A 25,580-nucleotide genomic window follows, 5' to 3' on the forward strand; every position below is an offset into this window, starting at 1 on the left:
AGCCATTTCCAGCTTTCCAATTATCTTTAAGAAAAGCTTATTCTGTGGACAATAAAGCACATTACTGCACAATATGATACAGTCCATAAAGATCACAATGTTTTATGAAAGGTTAAAGAAAGCTCAGCACATTTAGGGGAATGTCATAACCCGCAAAGTCTTTCAAGATTCAGCTGCAGCCGTGGGCATGCTGTTCAAATACTGTGCTAGGCAGTGCAGTATTCCTTTTTCAGTATCAAAACTGAAAAAGAAAGCATACGCCAGGATGATTCTACTGTGAAACCTGGGATTCCTACAGATAAGATGAGAGAGGCAATCAAATCACAAGAAATAAGTCTCCTCATTTTTGAAGCAATTGGATTTAGTCATAGGAGAGTTACTTCCTGACAAGAAGGCAACTCTATTTTCTTGGTACCCAGTGCCCACTTTCTTGTTTTTTTTCTTCAAGCAAGTTTCTCATGCTGTTTCATTAATATTAATAAACACTATAGCGATTCAGAAAAAGGTCTCTGATTTTTTTTCCCATTCTTTATAAAATGCCACAACACTTTTAAATGACTAAGGAGTAAGGGATGTGTGCAGCGATACTCACTGTTATAATTAAGTAAAAGTAGTCAAAAATTCTTGGATGCCTGATCAAAGATGGTTTCAGTATAAGAGTATGGAGATTTGGAGATCAATCCATATTTACTTCTGTACTAACCAACAAACACACGAAACAGTTTCACAGGCTAACGCTCCCTTACTAAACTAAGAGAGGAAGAACTCACTCTACAGTTTTCGACAAAATTCAACACCCATTTATGATAAAAACTCTCCAGAAAGTAGGCATAGAGGGAACCTACCTCAACATAATAAAGGCAATATATGACAAACCCACAGCCAACATCGTACTCAATGGTGAAAAACTGAAACCATTTCCTCAAAGAACAGGAACAAGACAAGGTTGTCCACTCTAACCACTATTATTCAACATAGTTTTGGAAGTTTTAGCCACAGCAATCAGAGAAGAAAAAGAAATAAAAGGAATCCAAATCAGAAAGCAAGAAGTAAAGCTGACACTGTTTGCAGATGACATGATATTATACATAGAGAATCCTAAAGATGCTACGAGAAAACTACTAGAGCTAATCAATGAATTTGGTAAAGTTGCAGGATACAAAATTAATGCACAGAAATCTCTTGCATTCTTATACACTAACAATGAAAAATCTGAAAGAGAAATTAAGGAAATACTCCCATGTACCACTGCAACAAAAAGAATAAATACCTAGGAGTAAACCTACCTAAGGAGACAAAAGATCTGTATGCAGAAAACTATAAGACACTGATGAAAGAAATTAAGATGATACAAACAGATGGAGAGATATACCATGTTCTTGGATTGGAAGAATTAACATTGTGAAAATGACTGTACTACCCAAAGCAATCAACACATTCAATGCAATCCCTATCAAACTACCAATGGCATTTTTCACAGAACTAGAACAAAAAATTTTACAATTTCTATGGAAACACAAAAGACCCCGAATAGCCAAAGCAATCTTGAGAAAGAAAAACGGAGCTGGAGGAATCAGGCTTCCTGACTTCAGACTATACTACAAAGCTACAGTAATCAAGACAATATGGTACAGGCATAAAAACAGAAATATAGATCAGTGGAACAGGATAGAAAGCCCAGAGATAAACCCACACACATATGGTCACCTTATCTTTGATAAAGGAGGCAAGAATATACAATGGAGAAAAGACAGCCTCTTCAGTAAGTGGTGCTTGGAAAACTGGACAGGTACATGTAAAAGAATGAAATTAGAACACTTCCTAACACCATACACAAAAATAAACTCAAAATGGATTCGAGACCTAAATGTAAGACTGGACACTATAAAACTCTAAGAGGAAAACATAGGAAGAACACTCTTTGACATAAATCACAGCAAGATCTTTTTTGATCCACCTCCTAGAGTAATGGAAATAAAAACAAAAATAAACAAATGGGACCTAATGAAACTTAAAAGCTTTTGCACAGCAAAGGAAACCATAAACAAGACGAGAAGACAACCCTCAGAATGGGAGAAAATATTTGCAAATAAAGCAACTGACAAAGGATTAATCTCCAAAATTTACAAGCAGATCATTCAGCTCAATATCAAAAAAATAAACAACCCAATCCAAAAATGGGTGGAAGACCTAAATAGACATTTCTCCAAAGAAGATATACAGATTGCCAACAAACACATGAAAGATGCTCAACATCACTAGTCATTAGATAAATGCAAATCAAAACCACAATGAGGTATCACCCCACACCGGTCAGAATGCCCATCATCAAAAATCTACAAACAATAAATGCTCTAGACAGTGTGGAGAAAAGGGAACCCTCTTGCACTGTTGGTGGGAATGTAAACTGATACAGCCACTATGGAGAGCAGTATGGAGGTTCCTTAAAAAACTAAAAATAGAGCTACCATACGACCCAGGAATCCCACTACTGGGCATATACCCTGAGAAAACCATAATTCAAAAAGAGTCATGTACCACAATGTTCACTGCAGCTCTATTTACAATAGCCAGGACATGGAAGCAACCTAAGTGTCCATCAACAGATGAATGGATAAAGAAGATGTGGCACATATATACAATGGAATATTACTCAGCCATAAAAAGAAACGAAACTGAGTTATTTGTAGTGAGGTGGATGGACCTAGAGTCTGTCATACAGAGTGAAGTAAGTCAGAAAGAGAAAAACAAATACCGTATGCTAACATATATATATGGAATGTAAAAAAAAAAAATGGTTCTGATGAACCTAGGAGCAGGACAGCAATAAAGACACAGATGTAGAGAATGGACTTGAGGACAGGGGGAGGGGGAAGGGCAAGCTGGGACGAAGTGAGAGAGTAGGAGAGTAGCGTTGACATATATACACTACCAAATGTAAAACAGATAGCTAGTGGGAAGCAGCTGCATAGCACAGGGAGATCAGCTCGGTGCTTTGTGACCACCTAGAGGGGTGGGATAGGGAGGTGGGAGGGAAGAGCAAGTGGAGGGGATATGGGGATATATGTATATGTATAGCTGACTCACTTTGTTATACAGCAGAAACTAACACAACATTGTAAAGCAATTATACGCCAATAAAGATGTTAAAAAAAAAAAAAACTCACTCTATGGAGAAAACTGATCACCTATTATAGGCAAGGTTACAAGAGGGAAAGGGCAAAAAGGAGACTCAGTCTCAAACCCTCAAGAAATTTATGCATAGCATGGGGGGTGGGGGTTGGACCGCTTAAAGGAATGTTATATTTAGCTCAAAATTAGAATGTAGAACAAGATGGAAAATGATCCAGTCAGATTCATTTCATTTACAAGGACCCTAAAAACGTGATCCTGCAAACACCCAAAATTATAGTTTAAGGTAAAGAAAAGCTTTGAAGAAGCTTGAGATAGTCACTGATACTTATTCCACCTTATTCAGGAATGGGAAATATAGCAGCATCTTTTAAATAATACGAAAAAGAAAAGAAATTATCATGGGAGGATCCACAGAAGTCTAAGTTATTTTTAAAACTTGGTTGAATAAAATTTAGTTCCTTCACATCAAATACAGTCTTCGACTTTATATAACTAAAACTAGATTAAGTTTAAGAAATAAATTATCCTTGACATCATCATAATCCAAGCAGATACTCATGCTATATTTGAATACTTTATTTGGAGGAAATAGCAGAAGCTGAGCCAAATATGCTCAGTTTATTCTTCTAATAGCATAAATCACTTAGGAGATGTCTTAGTCCATTCAGGCTGCTATAACAAAATACAGACTAGATAGCTTATAAACAACAGAAATTTATTTCTCACAATTCTGGAGACTGGAAGTCCAAGATCAGGGCACCAGCATGGTCAGGTGAGGTTCTCTTTCAGGTTGCAGACTTCTCGCTATGTCATCATATGGGAAAGGGGCAAGGAAGCTCTCTCAGGTCTCCTTTATAAGAACACTGAAGGCAGAGATGGGAACTGACCACACACCCACGAGCCAATGAAATCAGCAGATATCTTCAGGAAGCCTGAACTCTAAGGGGCAGTGGGATTGGAGGTGGAAGGCAAGCCTACATTGCTCTCAAGGTTGGAGAGGTCCCAGGTGTCACTGCGGGATAAGTTTCCTAAGCTACCTTTTGGTTTGCAAGGGATCTTTGCAAGGTAAGTCAATATGGGAAAAATGAATTTGGAACTTGTGATATCACTTTTACAAGCACACTTTTCTGAGTGTAGGTGCACCTTAAATGTCATTTTAACTTTTTATGTGCATGTAAGTAGCTATTATTTCAGTTGCTAGAATATTAGTCATAACATCTAATGATGTGGAGATTGTTGCCTTATAAAACTCACAGCTGGGTGGCTACATCAAGGCAAAAGCCTGTTTTAAAATCCATTGCTTTAGGAGGAGAATGTTTATTAAAACATTATATCTATTAAAAATATATGATGCATCATTGGTCATTCTCTGTGTTGCAATGCCAACCACAGTTTTTCCAGCAAGGCTTTTTGAGTTGATACCTGGAAACCTGGCAAGGTCTACAGCCTCATAATTTACCACTCCATCAAAAAATAAATAATTCCCAATAACCAGAAAGTAAATCACCAAAGGGGCCTGCATAGCAGCCCATAAACCCATGTTTACACAGGCTCCATGGGGGTAGCTATTGCTGTCAGTCAAATATTTCTAAGCTTGTAGGGAAGTAAATGTTCAAAAAGGAATAAATGTTTGATCTCTGTGTAACAGAAGTTGAATGAATTAATAATAAAGATACACAGGGTGGGGCTGATATTTGTAAAATATAAAAGTGAGATGAGAAAAAAAGGAAAATTAACAACTGAGGTGACAAGGGCTGAATAAACAATTAGAAAGACTGGAAACTTTATGTAATTAAGCTAGACTCTACCTTCAGTAGTTCTCACAATGTTACTTAAGTTATAGAGGAAAATAGATTTTTCATCAACTTAACAGCAACAAACTAAGAATAATTTGTAAAAAATAATTTCCAGAGACTCCTGACTTTCTTAATGTGCCATCAGTCCAACACTGCTGCCTGCTTATGCTTTAAAAAAGTACTTATCTATGGATTTTCTATTACCTAAAATAAATATTTGATGATATATCTGGTCTGGACCCAGTAGGAGTTCCATAAACATATGTCACACTGAATCCAAGTCCTTAAATTGCACTGATTTCCTTTCTGCTCCCCAACTTTGTATAATTATTTTGCTTAATGCTATTTCCTTCAGGGTAGACAAAAAAAAGGCAGAGATGAAAATGTTCAGAGGGTAAATGTGACAAGGCACATGGAAATTTTCTTTTTCAACAAGGTTGAAATTTGAGATTTAAAGGCAGGCTTTTCTTTGACCTTCAACTACTTTAATTCTCTATTCTTCACCCTCATGGGGATGTAGAAGCAATGAAAAGGGTTACTCCTGGAAAGTGGAGCTAAGTAATTAAGCAAGCAACTTTCGCTAAGCCAATGGCATAGAGCCTATAAATCATCTTTCCGGAATCCAGCTGAGTGATCAATTTGGTGCCGATCTCACTCCTCTGCTTTCCCTTTCTCCACACTCACTCACTGGTGTAGGGTAGCTCTGGTACACCACCCAGCTCCTTGCTTCAGGACGCAGGCACCCGTTTCCCCTGCTACCTGGATGTGCTGGCTGCTTGTGGGTCACAGCTGAGTCCCTCCTGGGGTACTGCCCTCAGCAGAAGGGAGATGCCTCACCCCAAATCAAGCAAACTCCCCTGGGGCAGCCACATATCCAACGACTAGTCAATATGGGGGTACAAAGACCCACTCCCCTCACCTAAACTTAGGACATCTCCGAAGGGCTTTCCAAGCTTCAGAGCTTCCTGTGAGATCAGCTGAGGGCTCTGCTGCAACTGAATCACAGTTTTCAGTTCTCCTTCTGTCCAACTCTGCTTCCCAAACAAGTGTTCCTAAAAGACTCTTTAAGAAATTTCCTGCACACAAATCTCTGGCTCAGAGCCCTCTCCCCAGAACCTGACCTCCAGATGGGTCCCTCTTAACTTATAGCAAAGCTGCACTGAAACCTAGAGAGGAAAAAACCTCATTGAGAACCACCCAATGTCCACCTATGGCTGCTTTTCTGTTCATGACCCCTCCCTATTGCTCCACCTGAGAGACACCCTCTTGCTAACGGCCACCGACCTTTAGCAGGGGAAAGAAATCATATTGAACTTTATAGAAAAGTTAGATTGGGGAAAGGAGATATGGAATAATTCAGCAGAACTGTAAATGTCTCAATATCATCTTATTCAATACTCAATGGCCTTTCTGGGGCAATCTTGTTCATATTCCTGGAGCAGGAAGAGGAAATAGAGCTGAAATTGAATAGCTTGTGAAGATTCCCAACAGGAAACAGACCCATTCCAGCCAATTTCCACCTCGGTAAATTAGTAACTCCCTTGAATGAAGCTTTTTTCTGTAGCCCATCTGGACCCCCCCAGTGAATGGAAATTTCAAACCTTTCTTACCTCAAAGTGTTAGAAGGTCCAGGCCACCTCCACTCACCAAGGCTTTTCTCCAACTACCAAGTTGTAGTAGGTAAAATTTTTCTCCCATCCTTAGAATTGTTCATCCAGATTTATTTGGAGGAAGAATAAATGACTCAAAATGTAGAGTTTTTGTTTTGGTAGTCATGGTATATTAGTTTCCTATTACTGCTTTACCAAATTACAAACATGGTGACTTGAAACAATAGAAACTTATTATCTTGCCATTCTGTAGTTCAGAAGTCTGAATTCGGTCTTACAGGCTAAAATCAAGGTGTTGGCAAGGCTGTATTCCTTCTGGAGGTTCTAGGAGAGAGTCCATTTCCTTACCTTTCCAGCTTCTAGAAGCTGCCTACATTCCTTGGCTTGTGGACCCACACACCATCTTCAAAGGCACCAGCATAGTATCTTCAACCCCCCCATCCCCACTTCATTATATCACTATTTTCTTCCTCTGACCCTCCTGGCTCCCTACGAAGCCCCTTGTGATTACATTAGGGTCAATAGATAATCCAGGATAATCTCCCTATCTCAAAATCCAAAACTTAAATCACACACGAAATCCCTCTTGTCCTGTAAATTGACATATTCACAGGTTCCAGGCATTAGAAAATGGACATCTTGTGGGAGGAAGGGCATTATGTGGCCTACCATACATGGCTATGCATATTTCCAAGGAAATGAAACAGCATGATCTAAATCCTCCAGGAGAACTAGTTTTAAAGTTGAAGTCACAGTCTCACGTCATAAATATTGGTTCAGTCTCTTCTCCCCAGTGCTGCAGCTGTGTAACCAAACATCACTGTGCTAAGAGAAACTCATCCACTCAGCTGCCTGGATTCTGCTACCTCAGCTGGGAGCCTATAAATTTAGTCAAGCTGTTTTTGTGAAAATTTTCCCCAGGTTTACAGGGGGGGAAAGCTAGGATCAAAACCTTCTTTCTGACAGGCAGAAACTGGAACAACTTTGTGACTGAAAGTACACTCAAATATTTTCATGCATAACTCAAGAATCAAAAAAAATGGATTGTAGAATTTGATAACTTGCTGGACTCCTAGGGGGCCTATTTAATAAATTCTTTCATTTTACCAATGGGAAAACTAAGGAGTAGAAAGATTAAGTCAAGCTCACCAGCCTCTAAGTAGCAAACCTGAGACGTGGCCTCTGTGCCTCCTACTCCACTGCCAGGAAGGGATGAAGCGAGGAAGACAGGGAAAAAAAGGCAGACAGGCCGGAAGGAAGGAAGGAAGGGAGGGAGGGAGGGAGGGAAGAAGGAAGGAGGGAAGGAAGGGAATTTAAATGATTCGGGGATCTAGCCTGTACCAGACCTTACACAAGACACTTTGCTGCATATTATCTAGCGAGCGGGGGCTACTCTACGTTGTGGTGCGTGGGCTTCTCATTGCGGTGGCTTCTCTTGTTGCGGAGCATGGGCTCTAGGCGCACGGGCTTCAGTAGTTGCAGCACGCGGCCTCAGTAGCTGTGGCTTGTGGGCTCTAGAGGGCAGGCTCAGTAGTTGTGGCGCACAGACTTAGTTGCTCCGCAGCATGTGGGCTCTTCCTGGACCAGGGCTCGAACCCGTGTCCCCTGCACTGGCAGGCGGATTCTTAACCACTGCGCCACCAGGGAGTGGCTTCATTTTTTATAGATCAAGAAACCAAGGTTTGGGCTTCCCTGGTGGCGCAGTGGTTGAGAATCTGCCTGCTAATGCAGGGGACACGGGTTCGAGCCCTGGTCTGGGAAGATCCCACGTGCCGCGGAGCAACTAGGCCCGTGAGCCACAACTACTGAGCCTGCGCGTCTGGAGCCTGTGCTCCGCAACGAGAGGCCGCGATAGTGAGAGGCCCGCGCAGCGCGATGAAGAGTGGCCCCCGCTCGCTGCAGCTAGAGAAAGGCCTAGCACAGAAACGAAGACCCAACATAGCAATCAATCAACCAATCAATCAATCTTTAAAAAAAAAAAAGAAACCAAGGTTCAAAGAGATCTGGTATGTCCACTCAAGTTCAGACACCTAATACACCTAATACAGTCAGCTCTCGATCAATGAGGGCAAAGGAGGAGACAAATCAAAGTCATGTATAATCCAAAATCCTGATTAAAAAAAAAACTCTTCAGAACCTGTTACCAAATAGATTTATATAAACATATTTCCTTGTAATTATATCTAATATTTAGGAACACATTTACCACTCCACAGATGTCCAAAAATGTAAAAATAATTTTAGTGCAACTCATTAGGAACACTAAACACCACGTGTCACTTAATGAGAAATCACTAAAAGCTTGCTAAAAATCTAATTTCTATTTGCTTCCTAGTTCATCTCTTTTTTCTACATATTAGAACAGAACCAAGTTGAGCAAAGAAGTCTCAGTGCTTCAGTCTTCCACTTCCTCTTCCTTCCCTTTCTCACATTCCTCTACTCTGTCTTTGTAGTACTTGAATCCACAGCCCTCCAAATTCCTTTTGCCTTTGCTTAAACTATAGCTTCCTCTTTAAGGACCCATTGGCTCAGGGATAGGGCTCAGAACTAACCTGACTGTCTAGCTTGGGGGTGTTTGATGGTTACCAGACAGCTACAAGCTATGAAAGCCTTCAGACATGCACTTTTAAGACATTTTCTATTAGTCAAAAAAAAAAAAAAGAGAGCACAACCCCAAATAACTGAGAAATGACTGTGACTAAGAAGTTGAGACATAAACTTAGCTTTCCAGGATTCCCAAGCCTTTTCTTCTTGCCATTCACTGCCTAAAAAGCAGGAAGCATAAGAGATACGTGCTCAACAGTTGGCTTAAAGGCATATACAAACCCAGCATCATTTTGCATTATGCTATGAAATAGGACCTGAAAGTTGTACATGAAGTGAATTTGCATTTTAAAAAATCACAAGTTGCCCCTGACTTTGAAGGTATTTACAGAGATGTTTCTACAACAAGCCCTATGAATGAGCTTCTCCCTTGGCCTGGAACGTTCCGCCAGCTTCTCCGCCAGCCACCCCACCCTTCACACATGCACACACATACACACACACACACACACACACACACACACACACACACACACCTTTCCCTGGCTGCGTCTTTTCACCCCTCCTCATCAGTTCATCAGGCAAGGCTTTCGAGACCCTCCAGACTAGGTTCAGTTCCGCCCTCATCCTCTCATTGTCTCTGTAGTTCTTCTCACAGTTGTTAGTTGACTCACCATTTGTTAGTAGACTAGGATAGTGTTTGGGACCAGGTTCTGGAGCCAGTCTTCCTGGGTTCAAATATCAGCTCTGTTGTTTATTAGCTGTGGGATCTTGAGCAAGTTTCTTAACCTTTGGTGCCTCAGTTTTCTCATCTGCAAACTGGAGATCAGAGTACCCACCTCCTAGGATTATTGGGTGGAATACATGAAATAGTGCATGTAAAGCAATTGGAAAGGTGTCCAGTACATAGTAAGTTCTATTCAAGTGTTTGCTTTTATTATCCATGAGCTATTGATCTCCCTTCAATAGGCTATAAGGTACATGAGGGAAAGAGCTGTTTCCATATTCTTCTCCACTGTACTTCCAGAATGTGTGTTCAGTAAGTCAATTTTGAAGACACAAAGATGTGAAATCCCAGCATTTCCTCTGCCACCATTAAATCTGTCTATCTCATCCATGGACCCAGCCACATTCACTGTTGTCACTACAGCTGGAGCTGTTATCACCACTGCTGCTCCAGCACCTTGATCGATACTTTCAAATATCTTTAGTTCAAATAGTTATGGTACCAGATTCAGAAAAAAAGAGTGGCAGTTCTAAAATACAGTCATTCTAGTAGCAGTGCTGTAACAGATGTTTGTTGATTTCGCTTTCATTTCAAGGGTAACAAAAAGCCCTGGCTAAGCTTAGGGATAATAAAGGCAGAAGCTAAAATAGCTGAACTCAGAAACAGAGAGTAGAGTGGTGGTTGCCAGGGAAGTGGGGGGAAATGGGGAGACAATGTTTCAGTTACACGGGATGAATAAGTTCTGGGATCTAATGTATAGCATGATGACTACAGTTAATAATACTATATTACATACTTAAAATTTGCTTTAAAAAAAGTAGATCCTTCACTGTATAGCACAGGGAACTATACTCAATAACTTAAAATGGAAAATAATAACATGACTGAGTCACTTTGCTGTATACCTAAAACTAATACAATATTGTATATCAACTATATTTCAATAAAAAGGAGGCAATGAAAAAAACAACAAAAAAATTAGATCTTAAGTGTTTTCACTGCAAAAAAAGTAAATATGTGAAGTAATGAATATATTAATTAGCTTGACTGTGGTAATCATTTCACAATGTACACATAAATCAAAATATTATGTTGTACACCTTAAATATATAAATTTTTCATTTGTCAAAAAACTAAGATCTCTAAAAGAAAAGAAAAAAGAATGGTTAAAAAAAAAAGAAGGCAGGAGTTAAAGCTTTGTAAGAAACAAAGACTTTACAAATCCAACAAGTACAAATTCATAGCGAGATCTACCAACAAGGTACAAAGTAATAAGAACAATAATAGCAGAAACAACAATGAAAATACTAAGATGCTTTCCAGGGAGGCATCATAGCAGAGATGTCACGAGCACAAGATCTAGATCCTGACTCTCTGGGGTCCAAGCCCAGCTCTATCACTTACTAGCTGTGAAATGCTGACAAGTTTAACTTTTATGTGTTTCAACTTCCTTATCTGAATAATGAAGACACAAATAGTACCAGTCTCCCAGTATTACTATAAGGATTAAACTTTTTGTGAAGAACTTGGAACAGAGAGTGGCACATAGACTATTCAATAAATGTTGGTTATTTTTGTTAAATCAAAGAATGTTAGGACTTTGTTAAATTAATTTTTGTTAAGTGAAACACAGGGTGCCATATGGTAGTCAACAAAAGACCACAATAGAAATTGAAAGGGAGAAGTTGATCACTCACAGGTCCTAGAGGAAGTACACAACATGCCTCAAGGGACCACACCACAAGGTCAAGGCAGGGTGCAGACACAGAGAGAACAACAGGACCTGGGGCACGGGCCCTTATGAGGGTCGTGGGTGGAGTGCTTTGGGGTTCCTGGGCTAAGTCTGGATTGGTCAATTGAAACCAAAAAGAGTAGAGCTTTGGTCGGCTCCACAGGGGTCTTACCTAGGGGAGCACAAGTGAAGACCCTGGGAGGCAGGGGAAGCAACGATCATAAGGCTGTTGGAGACGTCACGTCAGGGACTTAATTTGCTTGTGACTCTGCAGGCTGTTGTCCAGGGCATGCCCTTGCATAAGGGGACTAAGTTTCAGTTTAAGTCCCCCACAGGTTGCTTGGCCAAACAAAATGGATGCTGAGACAGCAATACAATGGAGTAGCTTAGCTAAAGTCCGGACAGAGACTTTTCATGAACATTATTTTAAAGGACCGGTAAAGAGGGTTCTCCATACATATGTTGTGTTCACACCTACACACACACATATTATGATCTTTTTTCCCCCACCTCACATTATCACTACACTTTTAGATAGTAAGTACACACTCTTTCAGTTCTTTTCCTGGGGCTCTGGTACAAATCCAAGGGTTCGACCTGTTGTTCTGTCCCTCGGACTCTTAACCCTGTTAAGGCAGGCATCTTGTATCAAGCCAGGCATCACTACCATGTTTTCAATGCAGAATATGGACCTGCAGCCTCAGCTTTCCCTCTCAACTGAGGCTTTCCTGTGAGAATAGGAGCTTCCTATTCATATTTTTTAATAACACACAAATACCAATCTTTTAACCATCTTCTAACCCAGTATTTATCAAACTTGAATACCTCTTCAGATCTACAGATTTCTATGGATTCCTGTTTAAGAGCCATATTCCAATCTTTAAACTTGTGAAAAAATACTCAACTAGGTTTAAAAATTAGAGCTAATTAAAATTTATAAAATCAGATCCAATTTTCTCTTTCAAATCTCTTTCATTGGTTCAATAACTATCCATTTAGTGCCTAGTACATACTTCATGGGGCTTTGAGTATATAGAAGGTCTTACTGAAGCAGTGGAAAACAACCCTAGAATGGACACTGTTCAAGCTCACATCTAAAAAATCTTAAAAGCAAGACCCAAAGGATCAAACAGTTTCCAAGTAATTTAATAGCATCCCAGAACAACACTCGGGCATATTTGGAGGAATATAAAAATACCCAAGATGCAACAGGATAAAACTCATATGAAATTTAAAATTTCCAGGCATATGAAAAAGTAGGAAAATATATCCCATAATGAGGAAATAGCTAGTTGAATCTTAATAAAAAATGACACAGATCATAGAATTAACAGACAAGGACATTACAAGAGTTATTTTAAATGCATTCCATATGTTGAAAAAGTTCAATAGAGACATGGAAAATATAGAAAAGAACCAAATCAAACTTTTAGAGATGAAAAATACAATGTGTGGGGTAAAAAATACACTGGATTGGATTAATTGCAGATTAAACATAACAGGGAAAAATAAGATTAGTGAACTTGAAGCTACAGATACTATCCAAAATGGAAACAGAGAGAAAAGAGAATTTTAAAAGATACAAGTAGAGCAATAGAGCGCTGTGGAACACCTTCACGCAGCCCAGTATATGTGAAATTGGGGTTCACAAAGCAGAGGAGAGAGGCATGGGACAAAGAAATAGTTTAAAGGAATTATGGCAAAAATTTTCCAGATTTGATAAAAACTATAGCCTTATAGATCCAAGCAGCTCAAGAAACATGAACAAACTCAGGCATGAGAAACATGAAAAACTACACCAAGGCATACCATAATCTCACTGGTCAAAATTGGTTTTATAGAGAAAATATTAAAAAACAAAGAGAGTAAATACACACACATACAAACACACACACATTACAAAGAGAGGTACAAAAATAAATGATGGCAGATTTTCCATGGGAAACAGTGCAAGCAAGAAGACAATGAAGCAACATCTTTAAAGTACGAAAGAAAACTGTCAATCTAAAATTCTGCATCCAGTGAAAATATGTTTCAAAAACAAGAGTGAAATAGACTTTTTCAGACACAGAAAAGCTGAAAGAATTCATCAACAACAAACTCACACCACAAGAAATGTTAAAGAAAGTCCTTCAGGAAGAAGGAAAATGATACAATATGGAAGTATGGGTCTACATAAGGGAATGATTAGCACATGAAAGGTAACTACTTGATTGAAGATATTAGATATTTTCCTTATTTAAATCTTCTTGAAAGATAATTGTTAAAAAAAATAATAGCAATGTAGTGCACAGTTTAGAGCATACATGAAAACAAAATGTATGATAGCAATAGCATAAAGATTGGGGGAAAGAAATAGAAATATACTATTTTCAAGTTCTTACACTATATGTGAAATGGTCTTATACTAAATGTGGAATGTGAAATGGCATTTTTACTTACAGGCCTGCCTGGGTGCCAGGTGCTCTTACCTCAGGATGATTCTTACCCTGGACTTGGGTAGTTTTCCCATGTGTCTTATACTGCATGTGAAATAGCATAAAGGTTGGGGGAAAGAAATAGAAATATACTATTTTCAAGTTCTTACACTATATGTGAAATGGTTCTTATACTATATGTGAAATGGCTGAAGGTGTCTTTTTTATAAGTTAAAGATGTGTACTATAAGCCCTAAAGCAAAACTAAAATAACAAAACAAAGAGTTATAGCCTTAAGCCAAAACATAAGGAGATAAAATAGAATTATGAAAAAATGTTCAATTAATTCAAAAGAAGGTAGAGAAAGAGAGAACAAAGAACAGGCGGGACAAATAGAAATCAAATATCAGTATGGCTTAAACCTAACCATATCAACAATCTTACTGAAAATAAATGGTCTCAACACTCTAGAGTTTGTCAAACTGAATTTTTTAAAAAAGCAAGTCCAAACTAAAACACTGCCTACAAGAAACATTTGTTAAATATAAAGACTTGAATAAGCTAAAAGTCAAAGAATGTAAAAAGATAAAACTTACTAATAAAAATAAAAGTTGTGTGAATACATTTATATCAGACAAAATAGGATCCAGAGAGAAGAAAATTATCAGAAATAGAGTTATTTTGCAATGATAAGGGGGTCCAGTTATCAAAAGGACATAATAATCCTAATGTTTACAGACCTAATAACAGAGGCCAAAGTACATAAAGCAAACTGATAGAACTATAAGGAGAGTTAGACAAATACACATTTATAGATAAATACTCCACTCTTAATAATAGAGAGGAAAATTATACAGAAAATCAGGACAAATATAGAGGAAGTTTGATCATGGATGAATTTCAAAATAATTATACTGTTTCAAAGAAGCCAGACCAAAAAAAGAGTACAAACTATATGATTTTGTTAAAGCAGAACTTGGGGGAAATTTAAAGTAATAAATAGCACATAAAACTGTCTCTATTCACAGAAAACATGATCATCTGTGTAAAAATTTGATGAAACCTAGAGTAAAAGCTATTAATAAGTGAACTTATCAAAGTTTTAGGATTTAAGATCAACATATAAAAATTGATTCAATTACTGTATACCAGCAACAAGTAATTGGAAATGGAATATTTAAAATGCCACTTATAATAACATCAAAAAATACAAAATACTTAGGAATAAATCACACAAAAATATAGAAAACCTGACCACTGAAACCCTCAAAACATTGTTGAACAGAATTAAAGAAAAACAAAATAAATAGATAACATATGCATTAATCAGAAGACTCAATATTGTTAAGATGTTATTTATCCCCAGATTGATCTACGGATTCAAGGTGACTCCAATCAAAATGCCAGCAGGCTTTTTGCAGAAACTGAAAAACTGAAATTCAGAAAACATGTATGCAAATGCAAAGGACTTAAAATAGTCAAAAACAACCCTAGAAAAGACAAACAGAGTTGGAGAGTTAACACCATCTGATTTTAAGACTTCTTATAATCAAAGTAATGAAGAGAATGTGACAATGGTATAAATATATACCAAGAGATCAGTGAAGAAACAGACCCACACATATACGGACAACTGTTTTCCACATTGGTGCCAAGGAAATACAATGGAGAAAGAATAGTCTTTTCAACAGTGACGCTAGAACTGGGTACCCATAATCAAAAAGTAAACTTCAATCCATACCTTGTACCACATGCAAAAATTAACTGGAAATGGATCATTGACCTAACTGTAAAAACCTAAAATTATAAAATTTCTAGAAGAAAACATGGAAGAATAACTTTTATAACCCTGTGATAGGCAAAGGTTATTTAGATACAACAAAAGCACAGTCTATGAAAGAACAAAATGAAAAATTGGACTTTATCAAAATTTTCTGCTCTTCTAAAGATACCGTTAAGAGAATGAGACAATAAGCCACAGGCTGGGAAAATGTATTTCCAAACAATATACATGATTAAAAAATTTGTATCTAGAATACATAAAGATTCTCAAAATTCAGAAAAAAAATTAACTCAATTTTTAAAAGAACTAAAGATTTGAACAGACACTTAAGCAAAAACAATATATATATGAATGCAAATAAGCATATGAAAAGATGCTTAACATGGTTAGTAATTAGAGAAATGCAAATTAAAACGACGAGATATTCCTATACACCTATTTGAATGGCTAAAATCAAGATTAAAACACAAATCAGTAGAGGTTGGTGATACCAAGTGTTGGTGAAGATATAGAGGAACTGGAACTCTCACACACTGATGGCAGAACTACAAAATAGTACAACAACTTTGAAAAATGGTTATCAGCTTTTTAAAAAAATTACCATGAAATCCAGCCATTTCACTCTTAGGTATTTACCGCAAGGTAAATGGAAAAAAAGTGTCCATTATAAAGATTTGTACACAAATGTTCAGTGAGCTTTATTTTTAATGGCCCAAACTGGGAAAAATCCAAATGTCCATCAACAGGTGAATGGATAAACAAATTATGGCATATTTACACAATGGAATACTACTCGGCAACAAAAATGAATAAACTATTGATACATGATACATCATGACTGAATCTCAAAATAATTATGATAAATGACAAAATGAGTATAATCTACATAGTTCTATTTATATAAAATTCTAGAAAGTGCAAACTAAGTTACAGTGACCAAAAGCAAATCAATGATTGCATAGGGATGACAAAGGTATGAAAGGGTTAAAGGAAGGTGCAATGGAAAACCTTTGGGGACAATGTATTTCTATATATTAGCAACAAACAACTGAAAAGTGAAAGAAAGAAAGCAGTATCATATACAATAGCATCACAAAAATACCTAAGAACGTTATTGTAATGCAAGACCTCTTCCCTGAAAACTATAAAACATTTCTGATAAAAATTAAAGATTTGAATAAATGGAAAGAGAAACCACATGCATAAATTTGAATTTTCAATATTGTTTTTATCTATTCTGCCCAAATAGATGTATACATTCAACGCAAACCCTATAAAATCTCAGCGATCTTTTTCAAAGAAATTGACAAATCAATTGTAAAATTCACATGGAAATGCAAATGACCTAGATTATACAACATACTATTTTAAAAGGACAAAGTTGGAGGATTTAACACTAGTTGATAAAGCTATCAAGACCGTGTGGTATTGGCTTAAAGATAACATGAACAAATAGAATAGAACAGACAGTTCAGAAATACACCCACAGCATATATGGTCAATTGATTATCAACCAAGGTGCCATGTAAATTTATTGGGGAAAGAAAATCTTTTTGCAAATGATCCTGGAATGATTAGATACCCTTATGAAGAAAAAAGGTAAACCTCAACTCCTACCTCACTCCATGAACAAAAACTGATGTGAGATGTAACATAGATCCTCAAACAAATGCTGGAACCATGAAGCATCTAGAAGAAAGCATAGGACAATATTTTCATAATCTTAGACTTGGTAAGGATTTCATAGAAAGAACAGATTAAACTGCTAGCCATAAAAAAGAATGTCTTGTCCTTTTAAAATATGAAATATTATTTTAAAAGTCCCTTTACTACCATCCAAAATCCTGTCTCCCCACTCCCTTCTTAAATACAATAAGCTCTTTATAATTAATTATTGTTGGTAGTGGCATCAATACTGTGTCATTGGTGGTGGTTGTAGCACTAGTGGTAGAGAAGAAAGGAGTACTAGTAGAGAACTAGTACAGGAGGAGAGAGAGGAGGAGGAGAAAGATAACAGAAGGAGGAGAATTTAGCTGTTCCTCTACTAAAGGACAAATATGAATATTTCCAGTTTCTTATTATTGCAAACAGGATACAATAAACAGCCTTGTACATGTTTCCTTGCGCATTTGAGCTAGTATATCTTTACAAAAGTGGAATTTGCTGATCACAAAAATTGCTCTCAAACTGCTCATACATAATTAAAATCGATGAGTACATAAGGCATCTAGGGGAAAAAAAAAAAAAGATGTAGCTTCTGTAATACCACTGCAATTGATTCCCTTCTTAAAGTATAGTAAATGTTGAGTTGTGGTTTTGAAAATGTCCACAGTTTAGTGAGAGACAGACATAGACACAAATAATCACATATGATAGAGAAAGAATTATAGTATAGATATGTAAAGTTACTCAGGAGTAAAAAGTAGGAAACTGTCTAGGAAAGCAGGGAAGATTCTCTCTCTCTCTCTCTCTCTCTCTCTCTCTCACACACACACACACACACACACACACACACACACACACACAAAGGTATTTGAACTGAATTCTAAAGAACAAGTAATCTGAAATACTGAGAAACAGAGAGAGAGGAAAAAAATTTTGGAAGAGGGAAAGAGCAGAACATATCATGAAAAGGGTGCCTTTAACTCTGTCTTCAGATGCCATCTGGATATAGTTTCCCCAATAACCTCAGGAAAATCACAAATGTTATCAGAGGTAGAAATAGCCTTCAACCAATTTTGCATTTTACATATGATGCATCTGAAGCTCTAGTCCAAACTGATTTTCCCAAACTATAAGCTTGTTAGTGAAAACCTCAAGGGAAGAAATCACATCCACTTATTTTTAGTTCACTATTTTTATACTACAATGAGCTGCCTCCATAAAGCAACAAGGAGGGTTTAAAAAAAAAAGAGTACTCCTACTGTCATAAATATCCTTTTGTTCCAAATTCATCAGGTTCAAATAAATAATACTGCTTTCAAAAAACATACAAAGATAATTGTTATGGTCTCTCTCTAGCCCTATAAAATTCTAAAAGATCTTCTGATTTAAAATATGTTTTACTATTAAACATGGCTCTTAGAGACTGATTTTTTAAAATTGACAATCTATGAATGCTAGTAGAATGAGTCTATATTTATCAGAATATTATTAATAAGTGGAAGCTTAATAAATTATTTATAGAATCAATAAATTACACATTAAATGTACACTATATGCAATACTGTATTGGGTGCTCTGGAGCAAACAGACATTGCAATTTGGCACCCATTACCTGCCCTGCAGTTTATTTGTGCTACTTAGTGGTTTAACTCATAAGATATGACATCTGAAATATCTGGGTTTATATGCTGGCTCCACTTCCTTGCTATGAGATTTTGGCCAAATAATCAAACCTTTTTAAGCTTTGATTTCTTCCTCTATAAAATGAAGTAATAATATTACCCAGTTTATGAGTTGTAGTGAGTATTAAATGAAATGAATTCAAAGCAGTCATCATATTGCTTGACACACAGTAAGTGGTCATCAATACATATTGGCTGACATCATCATAATCACCATTTTTATCATCTTCTTCTTGACATGATGGCCTAGGTCTATGTGTTAGTTTGGGTCTCTAGAAAACAGAGCCTGGATCAAGATTAAGTGCTGGTGCTTTTTTTGGGATGTGAAAACCAGGGCAATGAAAGTGAGGAAGGATGGAAAGCCATGCAAAATGACTTGTTAACATGCTGGCCACAGCTTCATGATGAGTCGTAAAAAGAGGAAATCCTTCAGCAGAAGCATCTGCTTGGCCACGCAGGGCTTCTTCAGATGAGCCATGTGGCTGTGTGGTTGGAACTGTCCATGGAAAAGAGGAAGAAGGGGTCAGGGATACTTACTTTCTCCCTCCCATTTTCAGTTTCCCAGTGATCAAAGTTTGTTCCATGGGAATTAGCACACCACACTTCTGGACTCTGTCATCCAGCTCTTTAGGTGGCCACTTAAGATGCCAGATGCCACACCCAGGACTGGGATTCCGTTCAAGTCTAAAGTGATGAGAGGAGTCAGAAACTCTGAGTTGTAGTCAGTAAACCTGACTACACTGCAGCAACCACAGAGAGTAACAGTGGTTTCTATCTGAAATAGTACATAAAATCTGTGTCAGATATGCTCTGGTTCTCACATACCAACAGCCTGAAATTAGAGACCTCTCATAAAAGTGTATTAGTCGGGTTTTGCTATAATAATGCTGCATAAGAAACAACCACCAAATTTCAAGAGTTTAAAACCAACAAAATATTTATTTTTCCCTCACAGGTCTGCAGGCTGGCAGTGGATTGGCTGAGCTCAATTAGGCTCAGCTTGGCCAATGTTCAGGCTGGTTCCTTGCATCTCTGATTCTGGGACCCTGGCAAAAGGAGCTGTGGCTACCTATGGCATGTTCTTCTCATGGCAGACTGTAGGTGCTTAAAAGAGGCAGATGGAAGCTTGCCGTGCCTCTTTAAGCCTTGGCTCAAAGCTGGCACACTATCACTTCTGTGAAAAACAGCAGCAATAACTCACGAAATCAGGCTTATAATCCACATTGTTCTAAAATCCTTAGCAGTGCCACTAATCAAACCAACTCCCATCATTGATATTTTCTATTTCTTCAGGATAATCTATATTTATTAATAGCCAAAGTAGCATGGGTATTTATTTTAACGAATTTTGTTTCCATAATCACATTCTAAATCCTCTGAGGTGTCTCTTCTTCTAAGGCATCTTCTTTGTACTGAAATTTGATTATTGAACACAACTTGGATTTTACGTCATTAGCAACACCATTTGCTCCTATTAACACACCCAGAGACAAAGGACACCTAGAGAAATGTAGAACTCCAAGTACTATGCATTCATGAACTGCATTTTAAAGTCCCTAGGCAATAGGGTTCTTGATACCAAGAATAGCCTAGCTGTTCCGTAGCCTTCTTCCAAGCGCCATGTGTTTGCTTAGTTAACACACTAAACTTTTTTTTTTTTTCTTTTTACTACTGCCAGCATTGCAAAGTCAAAATAGCTGTGGAGGAACAAGCTGTTCTGCCTCATGTCTCATCAACATTCCTTGTTCAGTGTATCAAAACACAGAGAGCATAAAGAGCAAATGCAACAACTCCAAAAAGTTCCCTATTGGGGATTTGCTTCCTGTGAAACTATCCACAGCTGCCTACTCAGAACAGCAGAAGAAAGGTGGGTCTCCTTGTCAAATCCAAATGAAGTCACGGCAAGCAAGTATGGATTTAAACTCTCATTTTGTCACTTGAAAAACAAAAATCAATTATGTAGGCCCGCATGAACTAATATCAAGTTAAAGCTTGCAAAAAGTTTTCTTTCCGAAAAACCAATTTAAAATTCTCAGCTATCAGCAGAAGTTATACTCCAAGTTCATTAAAAAAAAAAAAAGTCATTGAACTAACATTCTAACCCAAATCACCCTACTAACCTAGGAAGGATTTTCATTTCAAACAGCAGCCATATTGCAAGCTGTCCTATGCCAAGTACATAAGATGGGTCCATATAAAGAAAGCTAAGAGGAGAGATTGATAAGATGACCATTGCCACTTTCATTCAGGTCACAGTTCAGCTAATGAACTTTGCCTTTAAGACAGAACAAAATCAATAGGAGAAAGATTAACCTAATTGTCCACATTTGAACATATATAAAATTAAATATTCAATTTATAGTCTTTCTCTTGTTCATGATCTTGTAATTCAATTAATATCTATCCCAACAAAATAGTTTCTATTTGCATAGTTAAAACATGAAATTCTCATTTAACATGATGACAGTTCAGAGTTAGAATTAGGATAATATTTGAACTAATACTTAATAATTATTACTATTATAATTTACAGATGAGTCACAATAAAAATAGCCAAAGAGAACATTCGCCACACAGTAGTGATTTTTATAGAATACTGGCAAGAAGTTGTTGCCTTTCCAATAAAAGCCAAGATGATCTAAACCACCAGTCCCCTTTACCTCTGCTTCTACCTTCCTGCAGCAAAAAGGGAAGAAATCTCTCCCAAGTGTTCTTTCCAAATGGCTACAGTAGACAATTGTGCATAGACACAGGGGTGATAGCCACATGCCCTATGTTCCAGCCGTGCATTAAGTCCAGAAAGAGAGAGAGCCAGAAGAGGAATAGTATGGTAGGAAAGACAATACACTAAGTCTAAACTTGAGCAACTGCAGATAGAGAAACTGATAATTCTCTGATCGCAGAGGTCAGGCCTAAAACAAAACAGGTCAACTCAAAGTAGATTATGAGGATTATTACTTGGTACAGAATTTACAAGAGAAAATGGTACAGAGCCTGGTGACAAAAAAAGAGATTATGAACAAGATAGACCTAATCTTTTCTATATCCTCTCCTTGCTTTAAAATGTTTGACTTATATTTTGGTGATGAAATATTGAGTCAACACTAGCACCTCATACTGGATATAACAGCATGCACCTTTTTTGAAATTTCCTGTTTTAGTCTTTATGTAGAGAATTCCTCTACTTATTATGGTAAAAAGCTATGCTGCTATAATTAAAACACCTAACAATACAGTGACTTAAAAAAACCATTTTGTGTCTTACATCAAACAGCTCTGAGGACAGCAATGCAATTTGGTGGGACAGGTCTGCTCCGTTCCATCATTTGAGGTTCCAGGGCATCACTGTCACCTAGATGCTTGAAACTGGATGACCAGGGATTCCAGCTGGAGGAAAATGGAAGGCATGAAGGAGGCACACCCACTGCCTTCAGGACTAGGGTCAGAGTTTAGACACCTCACCTCCTCTCACCTTCTACTGGAGAGAACTTAATCACATCCAAATGCAAAGGAATATAGGAAATGTGGTCTGGTCTTGTTTTTTTAAAGTCACTGTATTGGTGGGTCTCTTTATTATAGAAGCTTATCCTTTTTTTTTTTTTTTTAATTTATTTATTTATTTATGGCTGTGTTGGGTCTTCGTTTCTGTGCGAGGGCTTTCTCTAGTTGTGGCAAGCGGGGGCCACTCTTCATCGCGGTGCTCGGGCCTCTCACTATCGCGGCCCCTCCCGTTGCGGAGCACAGGCTCCAGACGCGCAGGCTCAGCAATTGTGGCTCACGGGCCTAGTTGCTCCGCAGCATGTGGGATCTTCCCAGACCAGGGCTCGAACCCGTGTCCCCTGCATTGGCAGGCAGACTCTCAACCACTGCGCCACCAGGGAAGCCCCGAAGCTTATCCTTTTACTCTAATTTATGGGCACGTGAAAGAAGAAGAGAATAAATTTTATTGAACAACTAGCAATCTCCATATTTCCAAAGAATGCCATGAAAAAAAGATGATTTTTATTAGTACCTTTAAGAATCTATATATAAAAATTATTTCTGTTCACAATCTGTTCCTAAATCACAGGGAAAAATTCAATGGAAGGAATTTCAGAGATAACCTAGCTTAAACCGCTAACACATGAGAAAACCAAGGCCCAGAGGTGTGAAGTTGCCTGCTTAAACAGCTGGTAAGAAAAGCAGGAATGTTTATACATTCTCAGCCCAACAGTCTTCACAGCCTGGCATGAATTCGCTAAAATATGCACTTGCCTAATTCATCTGAACACCTCCAGTAAATCAAAAAAGGCTGGGCTCCAAAGTAGATTTTTTTTCTCCTCCTAAATTAGGTGGTTTAGCTATCTAGCCAATTCAGAAATCCCGATAAATGCTATGCTTTATTTTATATTTTAATGTAAATACTTTATTTACATCAAAGAGGAATTGGGAAGTATTGGGAGCTGTGCATTTAGCAGCATTCTTGGCCTCTACCCACCAGATGCCAGTAGCAACCCTCCCACTCCCCAGCTGTGACAAGCAAAAATGTCTCCAGACATCTCTAAATGACCACTAGGGAGAAAATTACCTCCAGTTGAAAGTCACTAATTTAGGCTGTTAGGGGAAAAAAAAGAATTAAGACATGGACAAAAGATCTCAGAGAAAGCTACATGAATGAGCAAGAATTTGCCACCTCCTTCCCACCACAAGGGGGAAGAAAAATAAAGAGCTAGAAAAATAATCCTCAATAATGAGAACATGCATCAGTAATAAACTCTGAGCCATTCCTTAGGCCAAGTTCTGGAGAGGTGGCAACACCACCAAATAGGTTTGTGGGGTTCAAGAACAGAGGGGATTTGCAATCTACTGTCCTAGTTTAAAGTCCTGGGAGATGTTAATATCTCAGAGAAGAAATAGATGCAGGCCAACTGGGAGACAGCTCAGGAATCAGGGACACCAGTGTGGCTTGGTGATGTCAAGGATCTGATGGTCCCCACTTCAACATCACATCTTGCTGCACTTAAAGTAACTCCAGAGAAAGAGGAAGGATTCCCCAAATTTAATGAGGTTAATTTTCTGCTACTCCAACTTAAAAAGAGGCTGAATATTAGTTTCCCAGGGCTGCCATAACAAATTACCCCAAAGTGAGTAGCTTAAGACAACAGAAATTCATTTTCTCATAGTTCTGGAGGCTAAAAGTCTGAAGTTAAGATGTCAGCAGGGCTGAAGTCTCTAGGGAAAAATCTTTCTTTGCCTCTTCCAGCTTCTGATGGTTGCCAGAAATCCTTATCCTTCTTTGACTTGTAGATGCATCTCTCCAATCTCTGACCCCACCTGCACACTTCTCCCTGACTGTGTTCACGTGTTCCACTCTTCTTATTAGGGCCCACCCTGACCCAGCATGACCTCATCTTAAGTTGATTATATCTGCAAAAACCCTATCTTAAAATAACGTCACACCCACAGACTCCTGGTGAACACAAATTTGTTTATTCCTTTTTTTTTTCTTTTTGCCGAGCCACGCATGCGGCATTTGGGATCTTAGCTCCCTGACTAGGGATTGAACCCACACACCCCACAGCGGAAACGTGGACTCTTAACCACTGGACGGCCAGGGAAGTCCCTGAACATGAATTTGGGGAGGGGCACTATTCAGCTCAGTTACGGGTTACAATAGAAGTTAAGCAAGCTTTAGAAAAATAAAATTATATCTTTTGCCCGCCTGAGTTTGTGGCTTACACTTTGTACCAATCACAGGCAATAAAGAAAAAAGCGTAACTCTACCAGTAATGGCTAAAAGTTGTGTGTTCTAGATCTTGGGTAATAAACAATTTCTCTACTATGGTTCTGAGGAAGATTCAGATTCTTCTTCCAGCATAAAAGACAGCTGTATTGTAACATGTGCTAAATAACCCACTATAAAGGAAAATCACTGACACATATAATTGGCTCTTAAAACCTTTTTTGAAAAGTTAACTAACTTGAGTTACAATAAAAAGAAGAGTATATGAACAACTTTCACCTCACTGGCTAGTAGAAACCATTCTGCCTCAATGCGCTTTTCTTCTCTTGTAAAATTGGTCAGGAATATCATGGTACCAGCACTAAGAGAGGGCATTCACGTCTAATATGTAATTTTGAGCAAGGCAAAACAAAAAGAGCAAGAGGCAGAAAATGGTCTTATCGACAAAAACTACACACTCATATAATTCATAGTTGGACTCCAAACTATGCCCCCATTTATAGAAATTCACATTTCCTTCTATTTTGCCCACATCGTTAAAACAACCATGCAAAATTAAGAGAACATCAGCAATGCACCAAGCTGAACTTGATGTGGGAAATTCTGATGGAAAGAGCACAGGGTTTATTATAGCGTCCAACCTGCCTTTTTGTCTATGTATCTATTGGCACAGGGGAAGAGGATCACAAAGAAGATACAGCTGAAGAAGATAACAGCCATGCCCCAGCCATTCCCTCACCAACAGGCAGACAGGTGGTGCTGAGCAG

The 25,580-nt window shown here is 38.0% G+C and overlaps 1 protein-coding gene across 4 annotated transcripts in view; it reads right to left on the reverse strand.

The window, feature by feature from the left end:
* The window catches only part of LOC309661848 (uncharacterized protein), a 635,889-nt gene that overhangs the window by 589,253 nt on the left and 21,056 nt on the right, over positions 1-25,580 (reverse strand). For 3 of the 4 annotated variants that reach the window (XR_014264298.1, XR_014264300.1, XM_082463988.1), the window contains exon 2: positions 17,362-17,433. Coding sequence is in view for 1 of the 4 variants with exons in the window: in XM_082463988.1 (XP_082320114.1) it covers positions 17,362-17,433 (72 nt within the window). In the remaining 3 variants the exon portion in view is untranslated. Of the gene's footprint in view, positions 1-17,361; positions 17,434-22,356; positions 22,994-25,580 lie in introns of those variants that run through there. The other variant, XR_014264299.1, reaches the window with a different exon arrangement.

The sequence above is a fragment of the Balaenoptera physalus genome, assembly GCF_965194825.1.
Source record: "Balaenoptera physalus genome assembly, chromosome: 5".
Taxonomy (NCBI): Eukaryota; Metazoa; Chordata; class Mammalia; order Artiodactyla; family Balaenopteridae; genus Balaenoptera; species Balaenoptera physalus.